Genomic DNA, 12,455 nt, shown 5'->3' with positions numbered 1-12,455 from the left:
AATCTTCAACAATTCTCTGTGTATTTTCTTTTATTGCCCCCGTTCTGGTACTCCAATCACTCATAGGTTATTGCTCTTGATAGAGTCCCACATAATTCTTAGGGTTTCTTCATTTTTTTAAATCCTTTTATCTGATTTTTCCTCAAATAAGTTGGTGTCAAGTGCTTTATCTTCAGTCTCACTAATTCTGACTCCCATTGCCCCAGTTCTGCTCCTATGACTTTCTATTGAGTTGTCTAATTCTGAAATTTTATTGTTAATACTTCTGGATTTCTCATTGCTGTCTCTCTATGGATTCTTGTAGCCTGTTTAATTTGTTGTTATGCTCTTCTCTAATCTTTTTTAATTTCCTCCATTGTGTGTTCTGCGTTTTGCTTAATTTCCTTCCTCATTTCTTGAAGAGTTCTGTATATTAATCTTTTGTATTCTGCCTCCAATAATTGCAAGAAATTTTCCTCCTCTGGAAAATTTCTAGATTCTTTATTTTGGGAGCTTGCTGAAGCTATCATGGATTGCCTCTTTATGTGATTTGATATTGACTGTTGTCTCTGAGCCATGAATAAGTTATTATGTTTGTTTATTTTATGTTTGCTGTGTCCTAGCTTCTTGTTTTGTTTTGATACGCCCAGATAGGCTGCATGCATGAGCTAGTTTGATTATTGGCACCTTTGAATCTCTAGTGTCCTGTCACCAAGTGGTTAGATCTGTTACAAGGTATGTGAGCTCCTCCTCCTGGATGGATTCAGCTCAGGTCCCCAGGTAGATAGCCACCAAGTGTGTGGTGTAGGCTCTCACTTGCAGTCCTAGACAGGCATGGGTGATGGGTGATTGGTGTAGGCATAGGCATCTCGCTGCAGCCTGGAGACACACTCTGAGCAAGGCAGGGGGCTGACGGCCGCCCCCGAGTGTCCAGGAGGAAGGTGTGTCTCTGTTCCCTAGAGCGCATAGGTGGATGGGTTTTCCAGCTGGACTGTGAGTATCTAATGCTGTTGGCTGTAAGGACTGGGGGGCACCTCTTATTCATGGGCCCCTCTCACAGGTGGGTAGGTGGCATGGGTGGAGCCACCAGTCCTCAGGCCCCTGATGTGGGTAGGTGAAGACCCTGCTTAATGGGCAGAGTAGTGTTAAATGTCAAGAACCTGCCACTTCAGAGCTGAAACAGTTGAAGTTAGAGTTCTGGTACATACACTATTGTACTGCGGTAGTGAGGGCCTACGCTATTTAGATGGGCCCACACAAGTCTATGCAGGGGGAAAGGCACTCAGTGTCCGTGGATCCCTTATGCCTGTGCCTAGGCAAAGGAGCTGTGCCTATCCTGCGTTCCTGGCTTAGGGGAGCTGGCAGTTTATTTTTTCCCCCTGTTTGTTAATTTGTTCACTCTCTAAGGCAGGGAGAATGGTTCCAGGCATGTGATGGATCCTACTTCCGGCCCAGGGGTTTCGGCAATTGCTGAAGCCATCCAAGACCCAATGCAGAGCACGGAGTGGGGAAGTAAATGGGAGAGAGGTTTTTCCCTAAGGGGGGTTTTTTGATCTGCGAGGTACGCCATACACAATTACTTATCTTTCGACAATGAGGGCTGCTTCTCATTGGTTCTGGGTGCCCGTGTAGACTCTCTGGCACTGGGTCTCTCCCCGTGTGGAAAATGCGCCTCCCAAGGACTGCCGCTTGCCTGCCTCACTGCTAACCCACAAGCTGCTCAGGCCTGAAGGGCTTGGGGTCTCGCCGAGTCAGGTCTCGCAACTCCTCGCTGCTTCGGAACCGTCTCTCCCTCCCCCTGCCACTCCATCCGGTTCCTCAACCCTGCCTTTGATGTTCAGGGCTCCCAGACTGACATATATAATCAAATCACTTGTATTTTCAGGTCTTTGTCATAAGAGGGTCCACCGGAAGCGTCTGACTACTCTGCCATCTTGTTCCCGCCTCTCCCCTTGTTGCTATTTTGAGATCTAGTATCATTCTTATTTTTTAAAAAATTCTTGGCATATATATACAAAAGAATGTATAAAATGTGTGTGTACAGTTTAAAGAGGAATGTTAGATTAAATGCTGATAGACTCACCACTCAGCTTAAGAAATAGAACATTACCATTACTCAGAATTCCTGTGTGTCCCTTCTTGATTGCATTTCTTTCCCTCCTCCCAGAAGTTTCCACTGTCTTGAATTTTATATTAGTCATTCCCTTGCTCTCTTTACAGTTTTACTACCTAGTATGTATCCTTCAAAAAGAAACTTATAGTTTGAACTCCAGTCACTCCCACCTTCTGACTTACATGCTGTTGTAGTAATGAATTTTGCTTTAGTTTTTAAATTCCATGAGGTATTACAGTTGTTGCCTTGTTCCAGCAATTCTTTGTTTAACTTTGGTCACATATTTATCAGTTTCTTTTTATTTCTTATTTCTCAGAGCTTCCATCTGAAACTTTTTTTTCCCCCTAAAGAACATTCTTTAGAATTAAAAAAAAAAAAAAATGTGTTCTTATTGAGAAGATACACAGCACAACATATACCAATTCAGCAATTTCTCCATGTACAATTCAGTGATGTTGATTACATTCTTCAAATTGTGCAGCCATTTTCACCCTCCTTTTCTAAATTGTTCCTCCTCCATTAACATAAACTCACTGTTCCCTAAATTTCCGATCTTTCTGGTTGCTGTTATCAGTTTGATCCCAAATAGATAGTTCTTAAATGAGCATAATGCTCAAAGCAGACCTTTTTTCCTAGTTAAGTTAAACTACTGTTTAGTTTAAAGAAGACCTCGGGATAGTTTTGGTTTAAGGTTTAAAGATTATCTCAGAGCAGTAGTTTTTGGAGTTCATCCAGCCCCAACAACTCCATAAAGTTTAAATTCCATGGGAGTTGCCCTTTAGAATTTCTTTTAGTGAGGTTGTGAAAACAGAAGCTCAGTAGGCTTGGCCAGTGCCCTCCAGGTAAAAGCCGGCTTCTAAGCATTTTTTACCTATCTGTTCCTGCTTTAACTTGGTTTTTGGCCTCTTAATATTCCTTACTAATTTGCCAGGACATATATGCATTTTAAAAAATTTACAAATTTTTTTTCTGTCATTTTTCCATCATTTTCAACTGAATGATCAGAGTACCTATTCAGCCAAACTGTTACATATGGAAAGTGTATCTGTTTAAGTTACTAGAGACCTTAGCCATAGGTCTGTAAGATGTAAAGAAATGATTTCCTAAGGTGGGGAGACAATTTTTAGACAAGGAGGCTATATGAATTAAAGTCCGGGCAGGAAAATCGAAGCCACAATGCATATTTCAGTAGAGGGAATTTAATATAGGGAATTGGTTACACAGGTGGGGGAGGACAGGAGAGCAAATGGGACCACTGCGGTAACCCAGTGGTAGTAAATCCAAGAAGCAGTTACCTTGCTTAGGCTTGGGGAAACAAAGAAGAAATGGGGAGGAGAGGCCCTGTGGGGCTGGTGCTCAAATCTCTGGGAGGGAGTGCTGCTGATCCCTCTGAGGGGCCAAGGAGGCTGGTCATGGGAGTGCTAAACTAAGCTGGAGTCTGGTAGACCCTGAGGAGAGCAGCAGACTTACAGGAAGGAGCAAGCCTTCTTCTTCCTACCTCCCAGCTGCCCTCTAGTTCCCCCTACTGGCCATACCTAACAGCTGGGAAGGGAGAATGGTTTGCAGAGCAGGGAAGAGTGGGTGTGGAGGGGAGAGACAGTGGCTTAATAAAGGGCAAGAGGCTGGCACAGTGCTCTTGAAGTCTCAGCAAGGCCTGCCCTGGTAGCTAACTGGTGTTGTTCCTGGAGAGGTCAGAAAGGCTTCTTAACACTGTTGCTGTCAACTGTGACTTTACAAAGCACTTTTCCACATGTATTTCACTTGTAATAACTGATGAAGTGACAACTATTTCTCCCTTTCTCTTAGAATGTAAAATATTACCAGGGGATCCGGGCTGCTGTGAGCAGGGTGAAGGAGAGAGGACAGAAGGCCTTGGTTCTCGACATTGGTACCGGAACAGGACTCTTGTCAATGATGGCAGTCACGGCAGGTGCCGACTTTTGCTACGCCATCGAGGTAAGCCACATTCCTCAGGTGTGTGTCCTGTGCCTTGCACACGAAGTCCCTTGTGCCCCATGCACGTTCCCCTCCGTTTGTTCACTTACGTTCATGGAATGCTCACGCTGCACCGAGCACAGGGAAGTTCTGTTGCCAGGTACAGAGGTGAATCACACAGTCCCTGTTTTCTCCTCTGAAAACAGTGATTCTCAGTCTTGGCTGCATATCGGAATCACCCGAGAAGCTTTAAAAATACTAATACATAGTCCCACTCACAGAGATTTTGATGTAATTATTCTAGGGTGTGGCTTGGGCATTTGATTTTTGTTTGTGTGGCCAAGGTTGAGAACTGTTGCCTTAAATATCCCTACAGAGACAGCTGTCCTGTTATGCTTACCAATAGTTTTGCAGTCTGTCTTTTTTTTCTTAATAAAACATTAAACGTTGTATTCTGAGAATGTAAATATTTTTCAGTCTGTCATTTTTTTCCCCTTAATAAAACATTAGTCGTTGTTTTCTGGTAATGTAAATGATTCATATCACTGTAGTAAATTTGGTAAATACGATATAAAAATAGCCTTTTAAGCCAAATTAACCGCTGTTAAAATTTGGCACATACACTATTTTTACACAAATACCGTATGACTCCTACATTTGTTTGCCAACTGCACCATCCCCCTCGAGGTATTTTTGTAGGCGTGCTATGCTAATTTTTTTTGCAGCAACATGTAAAAAAAAATTGGCATAGTGGCACTTATGAAAATACTTCGACGGGGAGTGGGAGGGCGAGATTGGCAAACAAACATAGAAGGCATGCTTATTTGCGTAAAAATACAGTATTCTTTTAAGCTTTTTGAGAGTGTAGTTAAGCATGTTCTTAAATACTTTCCCTGACAAAATTGGATTGATGTGGTGACTGAATTACAAATAACAAAGTCCAAAGTAACAGTGGCCTAAACAAGGTAGACATTTTTGCTTTCTTACATGAAGTCCACAGGTCAGCAGTCCAGGGTGCTCTACCTAGATTCCTTCCAGCTCCCTACTCAACCATACCTACACTCAACTGAAGGGTTCAGGGAAGACTTATGGAGCGGGTGACATCAGTGCAGCCCTGGGACATTGGGTTTGATTTGGCAGGTGGTTGGGGAGGGACTTTAGGGCAGGGAAGGCTCAGGCTTGTTTAGTGACTGTGAGGAGATCAGTGTGACTGGAGCATTGGGCAGTGGGGTATGGGGGAGGTAAGGCCAGAACAAAAATGTGGGCTGTATCGTGTAGGGCCTCGAATGCCATTAAAAAGATGGTAGGCTGTGTTGGGCCAAGAGTGGGGATTTCAGTTTTGAGCAGGAGAGTGACCTGCTCACACTTATGTCTAACACAGTCCTCTAGAGAGCACAACACTTGTCCCAAGTCACAGACTTCCAGGCCACAGATCGTGGTTTTGTGAGGCCAGTTCCCTCCTGGCTCCCACTGCTCTTTGGTGCCCCTCTAGTGTGGCACCAACACCTGCCATCCTCACTCAGAAGTGAGGCCTCTTCGGGAACCTCAGCGTCCCCACTGTACTGGGCATGAAAATACAGCAAGCCAACCTAACTGAAACTCACTCTTGCATTCATTTCCATGACAAACATTTGGAAGTCACCCAAGTGACGTCTTGTTTATTTAGATCAAATCAGCACCAAAGAAGTATTTTCCCTGTATCATCAACAGTAACAAAGTACACTTTGTATGTTCAGGAGGAGGCCTCTTCTACTTCAAATCTCAGGACCAGAACCTCGGAGTGTCCTGCTAGCCTTGGGTGTTAGGGTGTAACTCACTTTGTTGCTCATTTTTAGTTGAGTGTTTGCTCTGATTTCTAGGTCTTTAAGCCTATGGCTGATGCAGCTGTGAAGATAGTGGAGAAAAATGGCTTCAGTGATAAGATTAAGATTATCAACAAGCATTCCACTGAGGTAACGGTAGGACCAGGTGAGATCAGCAGATCCTGTGTTGAAGATTTACTTGGTCTTGCATGAGAGAGGAAAAAGTTTCAGGTGGAAAAAGTGTACTCAGGTAATTGCAGAGAAATGGAGCCTTGGCTTTGTGGTGGCTCTCAACATAAACACTTGTTTCTTTACCGGCTAAAACCAGCAATGAATAAAAGGAGCTAATCAAGTGCAATAGTTGTGACAGATGAAACTTCCTTTTGCTGCTTTAAGCAAGTTGGAATTGTGTGGGTCAATCCTTGAGTTTAGTCAGACAGAAGTGAAACTAATTACACAGCAGAAAGGGATTTGCTTAGTTCTGGCATACTGCCTTAACATACAGCATGAGAAACTTCTCTGTATATCACAATCTCTTGAGATTTCTAGAATATATTTTATAGTCTAGGAGTTTGAATCAGACCTCTAAAATTTCACATGGTACCTTTGATACCTGCAGAGCACATATCTTAATTATCTGGTGCTGCTATAACAGAAATATCACAAGTGGATGGCTTTAACAAACAGAAATATGTTTTCTTACAGTTTAGGAGGCTAGAAGTCCAAATTCAGGGAGCCAGCTCTAGGGTAAGGCTCTCTGTCAGCTTGGAGGAAGGTCCTTGTCTCTTTGGGCTTCTGCTCCCAGGCTATCTTCATGTGGCTTGACTTCTCTCTTCCCCCATCTCTTCTCTTGCTTGTTTATTTAATCTCTTTATATTTCAAAAGAGATTGACTCAAGATACATCCTAATCCTGCCTCATTAACATAATAAACATCTAATCCTCATTGACATAACCTACTCCTTTCTCAGTAACATAACAAACACAACCCATTCACAAACGGGGTTATAACCACAGGCAGAGGTTAGGATTTGCAACACAGTTTTGGGGGACACAGATCCATCTGTAACAGCACAGTTGAAAGATTTGTGTAAAAAAATTCTATGGTGAGGTTATAATTATTACCATAATTAAAACAAATGCAGTATTTTAGAACTGAAACATTTACCTAAGGCAACTTTTTCCTCTGAAAAGGACAGTCTTCCCTTTACTGTAAAAATGTTCTCTTCCTACACCCTTCCTTGAGCCACTTTACTGCTTCTCTTCTTTCATCATCCATGAGACTTGTCTTCTGTGAGGGAAGATGAGTGGGCTCTGTGAGATTGGAATTTATGAGCCATTTAGGAGTGTTTACAGTTAATTCTCCATGATGAATAACCCCTTCCAAAGTCTATTGTGTTTTTTTGGCTCATTAAAAATTGTAATTGCAGAAGTAACATTACATTGTAGAAGGTTTAGAATATAGAGCTAACAGAAAGATCCTCTATAATCCTACTATTCTAAAACAACTACTATTTGAGGGATTGTTTGGAGGCAAGAAACTAACTTACCAGGGGAATTAATATCGGGGACCGAGAATTCTGAATCTGGGTCTCAGTTTTGGTCACTGCAGCTGGTTGCACAGTGACTGGAAGACCATCGGGCAGCCCCTCTCTCTGCTTTGGTTTTCTCTCTCCACAGCCCAGAAATATCTGAAGTACCAGCATTCAGTTTTTGCTTTTCAAATAATTTTTTGCTAATTTTTTTGGTGATTTTAATAGCCAAATATCACTGCCTTAGTTATTCATTTATATCTCTCCAGCTGCTAATAAGGATGAAAAATCTTCCATGTTTGTTTAATTTTTTTCTGTTCTGAATTATCTGTTTGTATTTTTGCTTGGTTTTCTTTTTGGGCATTTATAGTTTTCTTATCAGTTTTTGCACGTTCCTCCCCTCCCATCCCCCAATATTCAAATATACAGAAGTTGAAAGAATAGCATGGTGAACACCCATATTCCCTTAATGTAGTTTTACCAATTGTTAGCATTTTCCATTAAAAAAAATCTAAATATGTGTGTGTGTACATGCATACGTATGTATGGTTGCTTTGAGTCAGAATCGACTTGATGGCAGCGGGTTTGGTTTATATATATATGTTTATATATATGTGTGTGTGTATGCATATATATATACATACACACACGTGGCTCAGTGGTTAAGAGCTCGGCTGCTAACCAAAAGATCAGCAGTTCAACTCCATCAGCCAAGCTGCTCCCTGGAAACCCTATGGGGCAGTTCTACTCTGTCCTGTAGGATTGCTGTGAGTCGGAATTGACTCGACAGCTAAGAGTTTTTATATATCTGTATATATATGTTAGCATTTTTTTTGCTGAGCCATTAGAAAGTCAGTTGCAGACACCATGACACTTCACCTCTAAATACTCGGCATATGTGTAGGTTTTTAATTTAATGACTTATGTAACTTTTTGTCTTGCACATATTGTTGTGTGCCATCAAGTTGATTCTGACATAGTGACCCTATATGACAGAGTAGAATGGCCCCATAGGGTTTCACAGGCTGCAGTCTTTATGGAAGCAGATTGCCAGGTCTTTTCTCCTATGGAGTGGATGGTGGGTTCGAATTGCTGACCTTTCGGTTAGCAGCTGAGCACTAAACCATCGTGCCACCAGGGCTCCTTGTCTTGCTCATATTTGCTGTAAATATTTTTTCTAGTCTGTTGCTTGCTTCTGACTCTGTTTCCTTGTGTTTCTCAGATGGTGACATGCCATGCCGTGCCAACATCCTGGTCACAGAGCTGTTTGACACGGAGCTGATTGGGGAGGGAGCGCTGCCCTCCTATGAGCACGCGCACAGGCATCTCGTGCAGGTAGTGGACTGAGGGCCTCCTTGAGTATACTACTGTGATCCCATCGGCTCCCATAGCTTCTATTCATGCACACGCTCAACACAAGGCCTTAGGACCTGTCCATACACCCTGCGACCCTCCTCCATTCCTGGGACGTGCTAGTTCTCTCAGTTATGACTTCTGCGCCTCTTGAATGCCAAGTCTTGGTAGGTGAGAGTTGAAAGGCAAGAGGCTATCTTCACGTTCAGATTAATTCAGCAAATAGTGTTTGAGTATTAACTGTGTGTAAGGGGTTCTAGGAAACCCTGGTGGTGTAGTGGTTAAGAGCTACAGCTGCTAACCAAAAGGTTGGCAGTTTGAATCCACCAGGTGCTCCTTAGAAACTCTATGGGGTAGTTCTACTCTGTCCTATAGGGTCACTATGAGTTGGAATCCACTTGACGGCAACGGGTTTGGTTTTTTTTTTTTTTTTTTAAAAGAGGTTCTAGCATCCAGGGAGTAGTACAAGACATCCTTCTTGCTTCTAAGACCCGCAGTAGCCAGCGACAGTGAGGATTTGATGGGCTGAATGAATAAGTAGACGGAAGCACCACTGACATACATTTGGGTTAGGACTGGCAGAAGAGGTCAGGAGTCAGAAGGAGATGAGGGTATGTGGGCCTGAGAGCACACATGGTGAGGGAGTAGAATTTAGAAAGGTGTTGAGGGAGAGGGAGAGGTGTTTCAGGTAGGGCACCTGTTTGGTAGTTGAGTGAGAGCACTGCGTGGAGGTCTTGTGGACTGATGGTGGAGAATGGGGTAGAAGGTGGAAGAGCTTGAATGCCAGGCCATACCAGGTGAAGAGATTTGGGTGGTAGTGGTCTTTGACAGTTTTTTTAAGAAGGGAGAGATGCAGTGAAAATGTTTTCTGGGAGCCTGGTCTGGCTTTTTTTGTGTTCATAAACTACAGGTGGAGACGCAGAGGCTAAGACCTGCTGGGGCAGGGCTGAGTGCTCTGTTTTGTACTCTGCTGGCACTGCCTGGTGGACACCTCCAGGTCAGTCCTGCAACTGTCCCCCCCAGGACCCTCTGTGGGGGTTTAGGTGCCCCCGGAGTGCAGAAGGCCTCCTTCCAGGGCGGTCCAGAGGCCAGAGTCCACCCAGTTCACATAGCCAGCATGTGACATGACTGCCCTCCAGCTCCCGCACGGGGTAGTGAGATGCTACCTCTAAAACGTAAGATTCTTTCTAGTGATCAACTTCAGTATGAAATTTCTATTGCTCCACATTAGAACCACCAACTAGATGAATCCCGGAAAGAGAGAACAAGTATATTTAGAATTATGTTAATTTTTCCCAATTTGTCTTTCTCTAATTCATCCTGTTTGAAAGGTCACAGGCAGCTATACTCACCTTCCTCTCCCAGCTGGTGTCCACTGTCTACTCTCCTCTCTGTCCCCACCTGCCTGCCCTGTCCCTGGGCTTGAAGGAGTTCTGGCTGGTCCACAAAGGCTTTTGTTGGACTCTGCCTGTTCCTGGATGAGCCAGACTGCTGGTGTGCCTTACAGATTGTCCACGCGCGGGTTCAAGTGACACTGACTGAGCACCTTCATATGCCAGGTCCTCTTTTGGGTATCAGGAATATGAAATTAAGCTCACGGGGAGGCAGAGGGGCAGGAGGCTGTCACAGTGCAGCTTACAGTGCTCTGCTGGTGGTCATTGCAGGTGAGACACTCCCATGCTGGTGGGGCGGTGGGTGAGGTCAGGGAGAAGATACTTCATCTGAGTCTTCTTTGAAGGTGGTCAGGGGTTCTTCAGGCACAAGAGACTGACACGCAGAGAGACAAGAAGATGAATTGGGATGCTGTTATATCCTACAATGCACAGGATAGCCCCCCACAACAGAGAAGCATCTGGCCCAGGATATCAGGAGTGCCCAGGAGAGTAAGAGTATTCTACTACTGCTGGGTCCCCAGTCCTGGCATGGAGAGGTTGTCGAAGGCATGAAGGAGTGAGGCAGGGGGGACACTAGACAGGGACTTTAGCTAAGCCAAGTGAGAAGCATGGTCAGCAGTGTTGGATGATGCCGGAAGGGCAGGTTGGCCAAGCATGGGCAGTTGTCCGTTGGACTTCGCAATAAGGAGGTGCTGGTGTCTGGGCAAGAGACTCACTGAAGGGACGCTCTGAGCCTGGTGCCAGAATGACTGCTTAGCAGTGAGGCTTGAACTCCTTCTTCACAGCCAGTGTGGGAGTTAATCAGCATGATGACAACTAAGGCTTATTTTTGGAGAATTTTAGAATGTCAGATAGCTAGGAGCTTATCTGACATTCTAAGTCATTTTAGATATAACATGTATTCTTTCTGAAATCTAGTTCCTTTTTTGTTCTTTCTCAAGAGCATAGGGGAGAAAGTGACCCACTATTCTAATGGTAAGTTATTAGCTGTTACCACACTGACCTAATGTTAATGAATAAACCACTTTTTTTTTTTAATTAATTTATTTATTGTTGTAATTAAATGAAGTTTACATTTCAAGTTAGTCTCCCATACAAATTTCTTTTTTTTTTTTTTTACAGACATCGTTATGAGACCCCAACCACTCACCCCATTCTGCGACAGCACACTCCTCCTCTCCGCCCCTGATTCCCCATGAACATTCAACCAGCTCTTAACTCTCTCTGACTTCCCATCTCTCCTCTGGACAGAAGCTGCCCCTTTGGTCTCTTGTATCTACTTGACTAAGAGGCAGATTCTTCATGAGTATCACTTTATGTCCCACAGTCCAGTCCAATCCCTGTCTGAAGAGGTGGCCTCAGAAACTGTTTCAGTTCTGGGCTGATAGAGAGTCCAGGGGCCATGCTTTCTGGGGTGCCTCCAGTCTCAGTCAGACCATTAAGTCTGGTCTTCTTACTAGAATTTGAGTTCTGCACCACATCCTTCTCCTGCTCCATCAGGGACCTTCTGTTGTGTTCCCCGTCAGGACGTTCATTGGTGGTAGCCGGGCATCATCTAGTTCGTCTAGTCTCAGGCTGATGAAGTCTCTGGTTTATGTGGCCCATTCTGTCTCTTGAGCTAATACTTTCCTTGTGTCTTTGGTGTTCTTCGTTCTCCTTTACTCCAAGTGGTTGGGACCAATTGATGCATCTTAGATGGCCACTTGCAAGCTTTTAACACCCCAGATGCCACTCACCAAAGTAGGATGCAGGACATTTTCTTCAGAAGCTTTGTTATGCCAGTTGTCCTAGATGTCCCATGAAAGCGTGGTCTCCAGACACCCCCATCCCTGCTACTCTGGCTCTCAAAGTATTTGATTGTATTCAGGAAACTTCTTAGCTTTGGTTTAGTCCAGTTGTGCTGGATTCCCCTGTAGTGTGTGCTGTCCTTCCCTTCACCTAAGATGATTCTTATCTACTATCTAGTTAGTGAATAACCCTCCCCCTCCCTCCCCACCCCTGTAACTATCAAAGAATGTTTTATTCTGTGTTTAAACCTTTTCTTGAGTTCTTATAATAGTGGTCTTTTACAGTATTTGCCCTTCTGTGACTGACTAAATTCACTCGGCATAATAAGTTCCAGCTTCCACCACATTATACGATGTTTCATAGCTTCATCATTGTTCTTCATTGTTGCGCAATATTCCACTGTGTGGATATACCATAATTTGCTTATCCATTCGTCCGTTGATGGGTGCCTTGGTTGCTTTCATCTTTTTGCTATTGTGAACAGTGCTGCAGTGAACATGGGTGTGCGTATATCTATTTGTGTGACGGCTCTTATTTCTCTAGGATATATTCCAAGGAGC

At 43.8% G+C, this 12,455-nt stretch overlaps 1 protein-coding gene across 4 annotated transcripts in view; it reads left to right on the top strand.

Annotated features, from left to right (window-relative positions):
* The window catches only part of PRMT7 (protein arginine methyltransferase 7), a 44,221-nt gene that overhangs the window by 12,496 nt on the left and 19,270 nt on the right, over positions 1 to 12,455 (top strand). For 3 of the 4 annotated variants that reach the window (XM_004371645.2, XM_023726800.1, XM_023726801.1), the window contains 3 exons: positions 3,899 to 4,048; positions 5,887 to 5,995; positions 8,583 to 8,695. In XM_004371645.2, coding sequence (XP_004371702.1) covers positions 3,899 to 4,048; positions 5,887 to 5,995; positions 8,583 to 8,695 — 372 coding nt within the window. Of the gene's footprint in view, positions 1 to 3,898; positions 4,049 to 5,886; positions 6,080 to 8,582; positions 8,696 to 12,455 lie in introns of those variants that run through there. The other variant, XM_023726803.1, reaches the window with a different exon arrangement.

Source organism: Trichechus manatus, unplaced genomic scaffold (genome assembly GCF_000243295.1).
Source record: "Trichechus manatus latirostris isolate Lorelei unplaced genomic scaffold, TriManLat1.0 scaffold00014, whole genome shotgun sequence".
Taxonomy (NCBI): domain Eukaryota; kingdom Metazoa; phylum Chordata; class Mammalia; order Sirenia; family Trichechidae; genus Trichechus; species Trichechus manatus.
Note: the sequence above shows the minus strand (reverse complement) of the source record. Positions and strands in the feature narration are given on the sequence as shown.